Source organism: Sinocyclocheilus anshuiensis, unplaced genomic scaffold (genome assembly GCF_001515605.1).
Source record: "Sinocyclocheilus anshuiensis isolate Anshui unplaced genomic scaffold, SAMN03320099.WGS_v1.1 scaffold1024, whole genome shotgun sequence".
Lineage (NCBI taxonomy): Eukaryota > Metazoa > Chordata > Actinopteri > Cypriniformes > Cyprinidae > Sinocyclocheilus > Sinocyclocheilus anshuiensis.
In genome coordinates this window covers 311825-328600 of record NW_015552843.1, presented here as the reverse complement: position 1 = coordinate 328600, position 16776 = coordinate 311825, and the positions used below count along the sequence as shown (strand labels likewise).

Genomic DNA, 16776 nt, shown 5'->3' with positions numbered 1-16776 from the left:
AGAAACCCGACCAGAATGGTTTCTGACGGCAAGCCAAATGCTCACTGACATATGACTCATGGGCCGATTTTTCAGCTGAATTACACTTCAGAGAAGTGTTGCAAATAAATATGGATTCCATGCCATTAAATTAAATAACAAAACATTAAAATCCACATTAAATACACCATGAAAAATGTAAGTTGTGAATAAAATACATTAAATTAAATTAAGTAACAAAATATTAAAAGCCACATTAAATATGACATGACAAAAAAGTTGTGAATAAAATAAAATAAAATAGCCACTTTTAAAACCTACATTAAATATGCCAGGCAAATAATGCTAATTTGTTAATAAAATAAATAAATTACAAAATTAAATAAAATATATTAATTAAATAATTAAATTAAATTAAATATCAAAACATTAAAATCCACATTAAATATACCATGAAAAAATGTAAGTTGTGAATTAAATACATAAAATAAAATACTGTATTTATCTGGACAGCATTACTAGCCTGCCTTAGAAATGGCCAGTGGGAAGCTATTCAGGAAGGATCTCCTAGTAATTATACAGATATAGAAGCATCAGAAGCAGGCTGGAGAGACATGACAGGGGTGTCTGCGTATGTGAGAGTGTGTAATGAGGCTTAGCCAAGGAAAAGGACAAATCCCTGCTCTCTCGTTGGGAGAGATGTGACGTCATTGCAAAGCCCTGCCATTAACTCACTATAGGAAAGATTTCACACATTAATCTGCTGACAGGTCTTAGGTAGTACAGCAAATCAGTGAGATTATCTTCACAGTGAGATAGTTTTTCAAAGACATGCCTGAGCTCTTCAGTGTAACAATGTTACGTCTCCAAACACAGATTTGTGAATCAGCAAAAAAGGTGCAGTACCTGCAGAAGTAAAACATAAAGGTCCCAAAAGTATGCTGGGATTACAGTGAACATCTCCTTGAGTTGTTTCAGAGACATGCTAGACAGTTGAGTCTGTCTGGAGCTGAGACTCAAATCAAATGAGCAGCAGGCCTCTCTTCAGCACCTTGGACAGCGCCGCGGCTTCTGACTGCAGTCACGACAGCACAACAGTGGGAAGAAAATGTCAGGACAAGGCATGGGTGGGCAATCATCACAGTTCATAATGTCAATCGTGGATCAGCAAAGATGGTTAGAGTAGAGAAACATCTTATCTGAGACTTATTTTGAGGCTCTTCTTTCCTTTTTCATCCAGGAAGTCAGTCTGAGGGAGTTGCAAAGTGTACCTTCAATGTGGCTTTCAAAACATCATAGTCACAGTCAACAACATAAGACAGCAGATTTACTACATTACCCAACTAACCTACCACATTCTGTTACTGTACTTACATCATACCATGATTTAGCCAAGTAGTACCTGTTCCTTGATCGACACAATTCCAATCAACCAATCAGAATTTAAGATTAGGGTTCGGAGGTTTGGCCTTTAACAAAATTCATCAACCTATAATTTCAAGGTTAGGTTTTAAGTTTCATGGTTACACTACAAAGTAGTCAAATGTTCTCTTTACCTTAAGTAGCTACTTCTACTTGATCTCACCCTAGAAAGGGACTTTCGTTGGTTTCTGTTTGTTTACTGTTAGTGAATGAGTGTTGCCTGGTGGCTGCTTCACAATAAAGCTTTTTGTTCCTCTGAACGAACGGCAAAATTCGTCCTGAACTGTTTAGACCACCACAACCTTCAAGAAGCAGCTGAAGACACTTCATATGCAAGCACAACCATAAACAAAGGAACTTTCTGTAATAACAACTTTCTTTCTCTTCTTCTCTGCATTTCAGCTCGTGGAATATAATAGTGGAACTCTTAATATAATTGTGGAATAATTTTTTTCAGGATTTTGTGATTAATAGAAAAAAACAGAACTGAATGATTTAGTTATACATTTAATGTATCCTTGCTGTATAAATGTATTCATTTCTATAGTAGTTTACTTACTATTTTAATAAGTTTGCTTGATATCAGTGTTATACAAGACCTGCAAAAGATGTTGATTTACTTGACGGAAATAAAATTCATCTTCTCATGCAGACAATTAGCACTGTGGAAGACACTTCTTTTATAAGAGAACACAACTCTAAAACCGTCATAAGCCATCATGTGGTATTTTTACAGTGAGAGAGATTTTTAATAAGCATCATGGCTTGTGGCTCAAGAGAGTGTAAGTGTTAGTGAGCAGAGAGGGTTGAGCAGCCCTCAAACCATCAGATCCTCCAAACGCTCAGCTGTACACTGTAAAAAATGACCGTGAATTTAACGGTAAAAGACTGTAAAAATGCTACTAACAGCAAAAACCTGTTAACTGGTTAATGGTAAATTCCCCTACTATATACGGTGAAAAACTGTATTGGACATTACATGTTTTTGGAAGTGAAAAGACTGTATAATTTACAGTGAATAACCGTAAATTAACATTCCCAGAATTCCCTGCGTTACATTTCAAATTTGATGTTTTTTTTTTTTAAATAACTATGTTTCTTCTTAGTTTTTCTTATCAGTTTTGTATATTAGGGTTGTGTGTTACACCCAATGTTGTTAAATGAATGTTTATTGCATTATTTCAGTTTCATGTGTGTTACCATGATGGTGTTTGGTGTTTGTGTGAATGACACTGTGCACCTTCTATATATGTTATTATTTAAAAGCTGCTTGTGATGGGCTTTGGTTCATCATGTGACTTTCTCATCACCACCTGCATTTGGTGGTTATCAGTGTATTACAAAGGAACAAAACAGATTTCAGTACTTCAATAGGTTGGTATATTAACATTATATCATAATGAAATCATTTTACGGAATTTTTTTAACAGTGTACACACATGCAAACCTGTGCCAAAACACACACACACACACTTCCTGTCCATTCAGCACACCTTTCCTGGGTTGTATAGCGAGTATCTCCCTGAGCAAGTCTCCATGCTGCTTTTCACACACCTAAAATAGAACTCAACAGATACAAGAAACCTTTCATTTGCATTGCGATAGAAGAAGCTCATGAATAGCTCGGTGAGGGTCCTTTTGCTCTCTCTCTCTTTCTCTCCCTCATGTTTACCCAGCACTGGGTTGTATTTAACCCAGCATTTTTTAGAGTGTGCATTTCTTGCTCCAGGGGCAACTCTACGTGATCAAACATGCCTATTCATCTGACTGGATGGACCTGCCTAAATGCAAAGCCAGAAAAATAGATACAAAGAAAGAAACAGAGAGACAAGAACATCAACCGTTCTTCTCTTTATCTGACAGAGATATTTGCCTTTTCCAAAAGCAGTCTGATGGAAAACAGATAACTGATGACCTCCAATGCATTCACCTCAGCCCTCTCTTCTTTCATTACGGAATGAGACTTTAAAGTTTTCTTTTGGTATCTCCCCTGGACTCGGACAGAGAAAAGGATGGATTTTTAGTGCCTGACAGGAATAATACGGACAATCGCATCTCCAAACAAAGTTGATGTGAAAAGACCTATAAGAATAATGAAATAAATGTGGTTTCTGTGGATTTATCAGAAAATGGAATGGACAGCCCACACGTCCTCGCTTAGCCCGGATCACTGCGTACCTGTCTATATAACTGGCCTCTTTAATGCTCAGTGGCTCAGTGTAATTCTAAATGACAAGCATCGACGTTCGTTTTATTCTGGTCCTGAAACCACAGGCTATATCTGCTCTATTAATAATCTATGCTTTCAGCTCTGCTGCATTATGAGGTCGGCTCATGTACGCAGGCACGAGGGCGTGGGAGCAAGACAGGAAACACACTGTCTCACCTGCACAGGACATCCTGTAACCTGCCTGAGATGCCCACAGGCTTTTCTGAGGCTGGCCAAACAGCAAGCAGTGAAAGAGCACCAACTACCATTAAAAGAGAAGGGAAAATGCCTGTGCCACTTTATGAATAGGGAAAAAAAGAACCTACATTACCATTCAAAAGTTTTGGGGTTAGTAATTATTTATTTTATTTGATTTTTTTATTTGATTTTATTACTTCTATTAAACATTTTTATTCATCAAAGAGTCTTTAAAAAATGAATCACAGTTTCCACAAAGACATTAAGCATGTTTTCTACATTAATAATAATAATAATATACAATATAATAGGGCAATATAATAATATTAATCGTTTTGCAGCCCTACAATACAATATATATATATTGTTTTGCATAATTAGAATTTTTTTTTTACAAAAAAATACATATTTTAAAAGCATTTAATCATGTATTCATTTATTAAAATTAAACACATTTAAAAATATAATAAAACATTATTAAATCATAAATCTAGTTTTGATCTTCATTAGACTATTCAATATACATTTGCATTTAGTCTAAATACAGGCTACTGTACGACTGAAAATGTATTTTGTTGCCCCAAAATACATTTTGTAAATATATTTTGGTTTGACGGTTAAAACTAAATATATTTTCAATTTCAAAAAATGTTTACAGCACATATTTAGTATATTTAAATATATATTTTTGCCTGCTTTGCCAGCTACCTTTTGTTTTTTTTGTTTTTTGGCTGCTGAAAATTAAACTTTGCCATCACAAGTATAAATTACATTTTTAAATATATTAAAACAGAAAATGGCTATTTTAAATCTACTGTAATGATATTTTACAATATTACTGTATTTACTGTATTTTTAATCAAATAAATGCAACCTTGGTGTGCATAAGATTTCATTTATAAACATTAAAAAAAAAATTTACCAGCCCCAAACTTTCGAACAGTTTTACAAAGATCAGCATATCTCCAAAGCAACTGCATTTAAAGCCTTTTATGTAACTTTTTCTGTCTGTTTTTTTGTCTTTTATTGTACTAAAGAAGCTACTTATTTTGTTTCTTTGAATCAAATGCTGGTCAGGACTCCCAAATGCCACCCTAGAGAAAGAGAATAAGAGAGAGAGCCGAAAAGGATTCGCAATAGATAAGAAACATTGACTTGTTCTTTTCACTGCCTTTAATAAGAGTTTGTACCTTTAAGGCAGAGTGGCCCAGAATAATAATGGTTGGAGGAGAGAGGTCAACACCGCTGCACTTTAAAGCCTTAAGGTCGGTTCTGGCTCAAGCGTCTGAGCAAAACGCCTGTCCGGAGGAGCAAACAGCAAATTATAAGCAGGGCTGGACTCCATTTTCTTCTGCGCTGCCTGTGCACGCTCAAGCCAAGATTAATCCTGCCGTTATTCTTCACGAGGCTCACATCACACACATATGGAGCAGTAAAGACAAGGCACTAATTAAGCGGCAGCGCGAGAGAAGGAGAAAGAGAGAGAACTTCCATAAGCAGATCTGTAAAATGAGATTACTGACCTCAGATCAACAAGCAAACAGTGACAGAAAAACCAATAAACATAAAGGAAGATCAGTGTATGCTGAGATGATGAATGTGTGTGAGTGTGTATAATGTGCCCTTATGCCAACGTGATTTGATGGTCAAAGCAATTTACGACTCGACATAGCAGAAAATTCATTAATACATAAATTACACACAGATGAGAGAGCATGCAACTAGCAAGTAATCATGAACAATATTCACCCTCTGTGTTCTTATGTTACCCAGAATACTCTTCGGCTCTGACCTTCACACCAAAGCCCATTCACACCAAGAATGCTAACAATAAAGACAACTGTATTAGTACACCAATTCAAAATAAAGTTCTGTTTATTCTAAGCATGTAGTTGAGTTATGTTGTCTGCCACTTTAACTCTTTAAAGCAGGATGGATTATGATTGGCTGTAAATGTTTTTATTGTTCATCAGCTGGATAAAAAAGCTTGTGAAAGTGATACCAATGATATTGTTTCTCTGTGCCGTAATAGTTATAATTGTGGTGTTTAAAATTCTTTTAAATGTAGAATGCCAGGGAATTTTTTTCTCTCTTTTTTTTTTAATTGGCCATGACCATGACAACTGTATGTGTATTATTTTATTTTAAAAAATAGGCAAAACAAATTAAAAAACACATCTAATTGCAATTATTATTATTATTATTTAATCAAATAAAAAAATTAACAAAAAATCAATAAAGAAATATCTCTATAATACTACTGAACTGTAGAGTTTATTTTATTATTTATTTATTATTTTGTTTAACAACAGTAAAATTGAAATATTCATATTTATGTTTGGGTTTTTTTTTTTCAAACCATAGAGATTTTATTTTGGTTGAAACTTCTCTTTTAAAATGCATTTCTTTTGTTGATAATAAATGAGCCTGATTTATTCAGGTCAGAGGAAGAATGTAGAATACTTTAATTACACAATTTTTTTTTTTCAACAGATAATTTAATAATAGAATAACAAACAATTTTAACCTGCTCAACTAATTAAAGTTTTTCATTTGTCTCATATTTCTTTAATGTGGTACGTTATTTCAGTAATAAAAATAATCTGTTGTAAATAAGGGTATATATAATATTATTAAAATAACTTAATGCTAGTAGTTCTAAAGCCTTTTTTTTGTAGCATACCAGAATCTGTCATCTGATAGATATATGATTCATGTTGAGTATGCTGTATTACATAACTGCAGGAAAATGGAGTAAATAAAACTGACTTCCATTCCAAAAACAGCAGGAACCATGATGCACAACGCAACGTCATACTGTATCCATGCATACAGCTCAAAACCTCAAATATCAAAGTATTGAAGTCATTTTTAGGAGGGGTGGCTATCTGGAATGTTCTCTGTCCCTGTGTCTAGAAAACTCTCAGGAATGTGGTTAAAGTAATCAAAACGCTTGGTCCGAGCGTTTTAATTGGCTTTCCTACCTGCATGTCAACTTATGTATTAGTAATAATAATAATAATAATAATAATATAATAATTTGTTACATTTATATAGCGCTTTTCTACTCAAAGCACTTTACATGAAAGCGGGGGAATCTCCTCAACCACCACCAGTGTGCAGCATCCACCTGGATGATGCGACGGCAGCCATAGTGCGCCAGAACGCCCACCACACACCAGCTTATTGGTGGAGAGGAGACAGAGTGATGAAGCCAATCAGTGTATGGGGATGATTAGGAAGCCATGATGGTCAGAGGCCAATGGGCAAATTTGGTCAGGATGCCGAGGTTATACCCCTACTCTTTTTCGAAAGACATTCAAGGTCACGACTCAAGTCTCAAAATGGGCATCAAGTTTCAAAGGGGCGAGATTCATTACAACATTTAGGACCTTTTAAAGGTTCTGAGTATAGAAAATCAGTAAGTGCTGGATCAAAGCAAGTCAAACTTCTACTGACCCCATGAGCCGGCTATTTTTACCTCAAAAGTGTCCATCAAACGACTCGGCATGCCTCTTGGCCAGCCTCCGGGCCAGACTCATCTATTTTCTCTCCATCACACTCCTCTACTACTGCTATCTGCCAAACGCTATACCACTTTGTCATTACTGTTCATGTCCAATCAAATGTGATGTCAATCAAATCTCCACAGAGACAAGTTCTCTCAATTCATTTTGGCTTGCCAATTCTGATTGAGATTCAGCACAGTGTTTACGTTCACTGTATTGGAATAGTACTATAATGTTTATAATGTTAATAGTGTACAAATTATTTTTAACAATATCTTATTAATCCTTGATTTTTTTTTGTATTGCTCGATAAAATGTTTATATGCTGGTGTTGGGGAAAATCCAAAATAATGAAATAATAATGCTGAAAACTATTTTTACTGCTTAATTTTATTTTATTGTATAAATTGTGATGCACTATGATTCCAAAGTATGAAGAAGTAGAATTCATATATACTTTCTTTCAACAACGATGCATTAAATTCATTAAAAATGACAGTAAAGACAATGTTGCAAAACATTTTTTTTTCAAATAAATTCTTTTGAACATTCTATTCATCAGAGAATCCTGACAAAAAAATTATGCACCATGGTTTCCACAAAAATATTAAGCAGTAAAAATGTATTCAACATTGCTAATAATGAGAACCATTATTAATAATAAAGCACCAAATCAGCATATTTGAATTCATTTCTGAAGAATCATGTGATACTGAAGACTGGAGGTATGCCTGCTGAAAATTCAGCTTTGCCATTACAAGAATAAATTACATTTATAAATATATTAAAATAGAAAAAAAATTTAATTGTAATAATATTTTACAATATTACTATATTTACTGTATGTTTGATCGAGAAAAAAAATGCAGCTTTGGTGAATATAAGAGACAAAAAAAAAATAAATCATTACAAAATCATAATGATTCCAAGCTTATGATATATACTACTAATTAGTATATATATAACGGTATATACTACTAAATATACATTTTTCCCCCAACATCAGCATAATCAAGCTTATGATATATACTACTATTATAGTAGTATATACAAAGGTATATTTTCCCCAACACCAGCATAATCAACATTTCATTTACGCACTATTAACCTATTCCAAAAATGAAAAAAAAAAATAATAATAATCATGGATCTCTTTCAATGTGGTTCTTACAGTAAATTTCACCCAAGCCATGGCAAAGTGTATTGATCCTGCCAGATTTCCCTCTGTTTGCTATGTGTTGAATGTGAAAGAATGGCTTTATTGGTATATCTGTACCCTCTGTGTGCAAAGTCTCTTAAAGTGAATGGCTATGCAAACAACTCTTTGCGTACCAGCTGATATGGACTCATCGGATTCACTGGTGCACAGAGCGCTGTAATTTCTATCTCTTCTGTTAGTTCCTATACCAACAGAGGCCCATGTTTGGACTAACATGATATATTGCATTTCAGCACAAATTAATGCCACGTCATGCTAAATAAACGATCCCTGCTTGACCTCAATAAGTCAGTGTATGTATGTAAAACATCCAGTTAGCTTCCAGAACTCTCTGTGGCAGTTTATGTGTCCCTGGTGTCCATATTGCTGTCACGCATAGTTAGCAATTACACTGTCCAATTACATTTCTAAACTATCTGAGACTTGTAATTAGCATGTAAGCTAAAGTTCCCCTGTCTGCTTGCTCTGATGTGGAGCGCAAGTCATTATCACAGGCAAAAACACGGACCAGAAACTCAAATTCAAAGACTACTTTGGGGACAAAATTTTCACTTACTCAAACTAGGACTGGGTGACAGCAAAAATTCACAAATTTGTGATGATTTTTCAAGCAATATAAAATCATGAAAAATAAAAAGCAAAATAGTAGACTGCTACTGCTTGGCTTAAAAAACGTAAACTAATGAAACTAACTAACAAAAATAATGTTAATTTGTTTAATTTTGTTGGATCTTAAACCCATTATTTGTATTATCGATCAAAAGAATGATCACTGAAGACTGAGATTTTTCAAAGAATGTAGTTAAACATTGATGTAGGAAATACTGATAAAATATTGATTAAATATAATTCTTTCTAGTGTTAATGCAGTGGAAAAATAGCAAGGAAATAATCTTATTTGCATTAAACATTTTGAGTTTATTTGGCAACAGTAGCTGTTTGGTCAAAATGGAGAAAAAAAATCACCCAGAAAAATTACACAGAATAAATAAATATTGGCATGCATACATTAAATATTGTAAAACACCTGATAACTACTGAGACATTATTTTTTCTAGCTTTACTGCCAATTCCCAATTCAAATTTACAACCAATCATAAATTAAACTGAAAGGCAATGTGACTAGATTAAATATTATTCAAATTTGAGGAAGGGCCAGAGATGGATAATGAATGAATATAAGTTTCTGAGCCATTACAGTTAGCTACCACCTCTGCTGCTAGCAGATTCACAAGAGCAGATTAGTGGAACAATTATGACATAATTTGATCGTAATAAATCTAATGGTTTTCATTCCTCTTGAGTGGATGAATAATGGACTGATGCCACCAGCATCTCCCCCAGGACAGCTGTTTGGCTGAATCGTGAAATGTCATATTTCTACATTCTGTTTACTCCCATTAAATCCAAAATGCCAAGACAATCCTCAGATCAGATCCAACAAATACTACAGCGAGCGCCAAACAGCAACCTGAGGAATGATCCAAATTTTAATCCAATAATTATGCTGATTGGCAGAATGAAGCCATTGAGCAGATTAAATTGGTTGAAATGGAGATCGCCTCTCAAATAGATGTGAAGAATAAGTGGAACTGTGCAATAAACTGATTTTTAAGGCTTATAAATTGATTTGTGAAAGATATGAGGATTTGTTCAGAATCTAAACACATTGTGTATTCAATAGTAAAGACTAGAATATTTTCAGATGCAATTTTACGCTTTGTCAAACAAATGTTTTGGTTAAAATGAACGTTAATGCCCCCACTTAGTCATTTATACACAAATGATCCAGTAAAAACATCCAATTCCTCATCGGGGTTCAGTTGAGCCAAGGTAAATTGGTTTAAACTGCCTTTGGAGTAAACAAGAAAACGTACCCATTCTACTTGGAACAGGGACGTTACGGAAGCTCCGCCCTTCCCGAAGGAGGTTTCGGAAGCAAAATACACATATGAACATTCATCAGGTGCATATGGAAGAATGGAGGTGATTGTATGCATTTCATCTGTACTGCAGGGATCTTCCAAACTAAAAGTTTGCAGATAAAAGAGCCTCAACAGCCACAGGCATTTAAAGACCCATTACTAAAATCCCTCAGCACAACTGTGTACACGACCCACAGGCTCAATAAAGCATGTGCGCATGCAGTACATGCAGTGTTAAACAACAGAAACCATATGCTTCTTCATTACTAAATGTGTAGTTTCATTAGTTAGAGGCATTGACTTCCTCTCAGGCAAAACCTAGATGTCCTGGATGTTTGGAGAAATCCTCAGAGTCCTTTTAAACTCATATAAAAGTGTTTACTGTTCATTTTCAAGAAGTGTGTGGAAAAAAAGGAGAGGGAGAGAGACATGGCCCTGGAGGGATAGCAGGCACTGTTGGTCTTGTGCCATGACGGATAAATTTGAGGCTTTATAGAAGCGGTATTGATTGAACAAAGGTGCTACATGAGCGTGTGTGTGTGTGTGTGTGTGTGGTTCAGGTGTGCCACTTCTGCCCTGTTAAACAGGCAGTGCTGAGGGATACTGGGCACTCGGCTGCCATGGTGACTCGACTTGGACAAGTAACACTGACTGTGAACTCTTAAAAATATAGGTTCTAAAATGGGGTTCATGCAGTGATTTCATAGAACATCCATTTTGGGTTCCACAAAGAACCTTTAGTGAACAGAAAGAAGCATTTTTGCTTAGTGTAAAGAACAGTTTAATAATCTGAAGAGACTTTTTCTCTAGAACATTTTGTGCAATGGATGTGAAAGGTTCTTAAAGGAATTACACATCCCTGCATCTTGAAAAATAAAATTTTGCTGATTTGCAAAAAAAGTTGTAATATCACCTCATTTAATTATGTTGGTTTCAAACCCAACATGTTTTGGTTTTCATTTAAATTATATATTAGCTTTAATGCACTCATCAAAATAACAAAAGCAGTCAAATGTCAAAAATTTTAAATAAAAAAAAAAAACAATCAAAATAGTTTTACTTGACGTCTGCAAAGGAGTGGAACAATATGTTCAAATACTCCATTTAATGCCAAGAACTTTACATAAACACAAGTTAATAAGTAAATAAGCATGTTTGCATTATTTTCTTTCTTCTAGCTGTGTCTAATACAGAACATTGCTCGGGGGAGAGGATCAGCTGTTATTATGGATGAAAAGATCTGCATTGCATCTGTACTGCAGGGATCTTCCAAACTAAAAGTTTGCAGATAAAAGAGCCTCAACAGCCACAAGGCATTTAAAGACCCATTACTAAAATCCCTCAGCACAACTGTAAGGGAACTGTTTGCTGTCCATTTCGTAATGGACAATAACATACTGTATCCAATGCTGGATTACATGTGTGTGTGTGTGTGTGTGTGTGTGTGTGTTATAGTAGGTCAAGTAAGTACAGTCAAGTGGCACTTTAACACAGTAAACAACAACAAAAAAGTACACACACACACACCAACCGACTCTCTAGCTGTGTCTAATACAGAACATTGCTCGGGGGAGAGGATCAGCTGTTATTTACATAAACACAAGTTAATAAGTAAATAAGCATGTTTGCATTATTTTCTTTCTCTGGCCATAATTCTAACCTTGAAATCAGGATTAGGCATAAAATAATGTCTTCAGAATCATTCATACATGTACAAATAGGATAGCAAATGAACAAAGTTGTAGCCTGGAAGATAGTAATCATGTCTTTGTGGCAGTTTTTCTGGTGATTAAGGAATAATACAAGACTTCTTCACTTTACAAATCTAGCGTAGCGTTAGCTCTGGCAGGTCACGTTAGTCAAGCTCGCATCAGCTGACTCTCAGCTGATCCCCATCAACCTATGGGAATACGACACCTATCTAAGCATTCATATATAAGTTCCCTCAGTATTATCAGCAGTTTTCGCATTGCTCAATAGCTAATTACCCTCCTCCATCCCCAACTCCTCCTCTGTCAGTCAGGATTCAGCCTTCTGATTCTCCTTTGAATAAGACTAATTCTAAAATGTGTACATAACATTATTGAACTTTAACGATATCTGCAATACATTTATGTTGGTTCTGTTCTGTTTACCCTGGGGGGGGATTATCGCTGCTCTCTTGCCCAGAACAGAACCATACCGCCAATCCAAACTGTGTGCTAATTGTCAATCATCTTTGACGATAGTGGTCCTGACAGAAATGAATGTCGAAAGCAAAAATTACTACATATTTAGTGAAAATGCTAGTGAAAAACGAGCACTATTTTTGGAATCAGCACCCAAAATTAGTAAGAAACAAGCATTGGATCTCATTCAGCAAATATTATGCACAGATTATGAGAGTCTGTATGTTAAATGCATCTTTTTTATAACTTGTTCAATATGTCAGGCTTATTGAACCCTTGAAGACGTTGTTACATAACAGTTTAAGTGGGGGTGGGCGCAATCAAATCGTCCTGCCATTATATCAGACCATCAAGAGTGTCAAATGGAGAGCAGAAGCACTCCTCGCACTAACCAGGCATACTGTGCGAGCGAGCGAGCTTACATCCGGCAAGAAAAAAGTGGTATAAAAATGGCAGAAGTGTCATGCTATTACACGCTACAGTGTACATGGTAATGAGATAGTTGCGTGCTGCCATTTAAGACATTGACGGCTGTACAGTGTGCACTTAGAGAACCTCATCTGACAGGGAGAAGAAAATGTAAAAATATGATCAAATTAAGTCTTTTAACATTTCGAAAAACTAAAATTTACCCAACGGCTTGTGTCAAAGCAGAGACTAACTAATTCTTTCCAGTGACAGAGCCCGTAATGAACCAGCTGCTGTTCAGGTCAGCACACGGGCTGATATTCCCCATATTCCCATATCACTGTTTACTGTCCTAACGGCTTCCAGGTCAGTGAACTGGACACTGAGATACATGCCCTGTCTGTGGCATATGAGGACCCATTCGCCATACTGTTTTAATATGAGAGCATCAGTATAATCCTGCAAGGTACACTGGAGAATCAAGGCTCTCGAGAGAACGTCGGAGCTGTGAGATGATGCATAACCTTGATGTGAAGATATTAAAGTAGTTGATGGAGCAATTAAGAGATGCGGCTAATGATCTTCATCAAGGCTATTCAGCCTACTCGCAATAGTGAGGAATTTTCCAAACTGCTAAAGGGAGATTCCCCGCTGTCTGGTAACTTGGCAGCCGATCCACCTTAGACCTTTCTGGAGTGCAACAAAGCATGTGCCTTATTGCCACTGTGTATTGTAAAGCTAAAAAAATAATGTAGATATATATAATGCATGGGGGAGGCTAAATTCGTAGTAGTTAGTTGTGTTTTTAGCAGCAGATCACCTAGATGTGAAAACATTCCTCTGGTTTACCAGCAGTTTCATACTTAATTTTCTCCTTATCTAACACACTGCTAAACTCCAATAGCCATTGCTCACAGTTTTGCTCAAATTCTTTGTTCCCTACCGCATTGATTTCTAGATTACCCGAACTTTCATTCATATTGATGCTTTAAATCAAAGCAGCACAGAGAAAAGCCATAAAAAACAAGATGAGATACATTTCTGAGTTACATTTGAAAAATGTAAAAAAAAAAATGTCTTGACTAAATAACTTGACTATAAGACTACTCTCAACCAGCCACTGGACCGTATGACATGGCTCTAATAAAGTAAGAACACATCTAAACAGAACATGCAACAATATATTGTGTAAAATGTGCACTTTATCGTATGTGACTATGGTAAGACAGCATCTTCTGGAGAACCTGTGAATGCAAGATGTTGCAGCATCCTACATCAGGTAGAGAATGAACAATGATGCTCACCTGGCTCCATCGTCATTCCCACCTTAAACATGCTCTCCACATTATGCCCATGGAACAGCTGCTAAACAGATGTAATGGCAAGGACATCTGTCAAATTCTGCCACTTTAAAAAAACAGAACTTGTAGTTGCTCAGTTTTCATATTTTTTTGGAATGGGGGTCATAAATGCTAGGAAACTAGAGTAATGAACATTTGAATGAAAAGTGCTTCCACTTTATGGCTCTTACTCATGAGCTGTTGTAATTCCTGAGCGTAGAGTGTATTACTTAGCATTTGGCTGACTTTTTGTCCGTGCGGAATGTATAATAAAGATTTGTTACATGAATGTCTGTTTTGGATTGAATGGATTTGGATTGATCCTACTCTTGCTATGTATGTACTGTAAGTGCTAAGAGCTCCTGTTAACCATAAATAAATCCCTGGCCATTACAGCTTTTCTGATTCTGATTCATCCTGACTTTCCACTAACAAATAGCACACCATCTGAACCTTATGATCAAAATGTCACTCTAACAGTGAGAGATGTGATTCATAAAATGGCATAAATGTCATGACCGCACAGAAAATGTTGTTCTGGCGTGGTGTACTGTGGTATGTGAGGGTGTGTTTAGCTGATACGCGACCTAATTTGCGCGCGTCAAGTCTTTGGTTATCGCATCGCGGTTATTTGGCGACCCCTAGCGAGCGCTGCGCGAATAACTTCAACTCGATTCGCAATCTTGTTAATTACGAGCCCTCTAGTTATTCATACAAACCAGCATCACTTAAAACGTTTCCTCGGGAATATTACCAACGCAAAGCTGTGAGGTTTAAGTAAGACGTCGCGTTCAAAACAAGAGAAGTGAAAACAGCATGACGCGCATCAACTTGCCACAAAACTCTTCACAGATGACAGGATTTTGGCAATGTTCGTTTAATGCATTCAGCCCTTAGCTGAGAGATCTCAAAAGGGATATGTATTACCTGCGTGTGACACACCGTTTCAGCCACATTTTTCCAGACAACAATTCCGAATCAGTCCTCTTGGTATTCGTCCATTTATGCGTTCCAACAAACGTCGACGCTAGAGCGTAATGGTCACCTTAAGTTAGACACCTTACTCCAAATGTTACGGATGCTAGCATTCTAATGTTATATATCCCGAGAAACAGAAAGCTTGAAATAGCTCCACGTCTCTCCAGAGCGCACCAAACGAGGACTGGGCGAAATATTCACGAAAAACAAGGACGCGTCTTGTCCCCTTTTTTAGTTGCTCGCCGTTTTTCTCCTCAGAAGTGTGCACGGATGTGCAGAGCGACCCAGCGGCAGCGTGGGCAGCTGGACGGTTCAGTCGCTTCTCAACAGCCGCCTTCTTTTACATTCACAAGTTCCTCTTGATTATACTCCACTGGAAAAAAAAAGTCAAGAAGCTATGGGAACCAGACGGCAAGGTGACAGCGTCAACATCGCCCGTGCGCTGCGCTCGCGGTCACCGCGCACTTTCTCTACATTGTTATGAGACCGAGCGCAGGCAAAAACGCAAGCTAAAACATCGAGATTTCCGTGGCGCAAAACCATGTCCTACATCGGCTGAAGAAGCTCTTCGATAGTTCTTGCAATCTTTTTACAGCTCAGATAAATTAGTGACGCGAGAAAAAAAAAAAAAACAAGAAGAGTGAGGAATGAACCATCACGCAAGCTAAAACATCGAGATTTCCGTGGCGCAAAACCATGTCCTACATCGGCTGAAGAAGCTCTTCGATAGTTCTTGCAATCTTTTTACAGCTCAGATAAATTAGTGACGCGAGAAAAAAAAAAAAACAAGAAGAGTGAGGAATGAACCATCACTTCACGGACGCGCGTGATGAGTGGAGCGCGTGAAAGCGACTCTCGTCATTTGGATAGATAGATAGATAGTGTTATCACCACTGTGCGCGTTATCCACCCTCACTGCTTCTCTTTCTCTCTCTCCCTCTCTCTCTCTCTCTCACACATACTCTCTCTCCTTTCCTCCTCCGTCTGACTAACAGCCTGCCAGTCCTGGTCACCACTGTGCGCGTTATCCACCCTCACTGCTTCTCTTTCTCTCTCTCCCTCTCTCTCTCTCTCACACACATACTCTCTCTCCTTTCCTCCTCCGTCTGACTAACAGCCTGCCAGTCCTGCTTTAGCTGACAAACCCGTGACGTCATTTTAAAGTAAAATATGTAACATTTTAGACATCCTTCCCCCTGTTTCCCTCAGAGGAGTTCATCCGAACCCAATTCTATCTCAATCTCTGCTTGCCGAGATAAATCAGTCTGCATATGGGCTATTAAAAAGCTCAACCAGTTTACAGCACTTTCCACTGAGGGGGAGATCAGTTTCTCATCCCAAGGTTAATACAGTGTCTAGTGGGTTTACTGAAGCAGTAGAGCCATATCCTGCAAATTACATGAGCGCGTAATGCCACATTT

General features: G+C 36.9%; 1 protein-coding gene across 1 annotated transcript in view; it reads right to left on the bottom strand.

Moving 5' to 3' along the window:
- LOC107668121 (adherens junction-associated protein 1-like) overlaps positions 1-15962 on the bottom strand; it is a 44443-nt gene extending 28481 nt beyond the window's left edge. Inside the window, exon 1 of the mRNA XM_016459917.1 lies at positions 15305-15962. Coding sequence (XP_016315403.1) covers positions 15305-15333 — 29 coding nt within the window. The 5' untranslated portion in view covers positions 15334-15962. The remainder of the gene's footprint in view (positions 1-15304) is intronic.
- Positions 15963-16776: the final 814 nt, after the last annotated feature.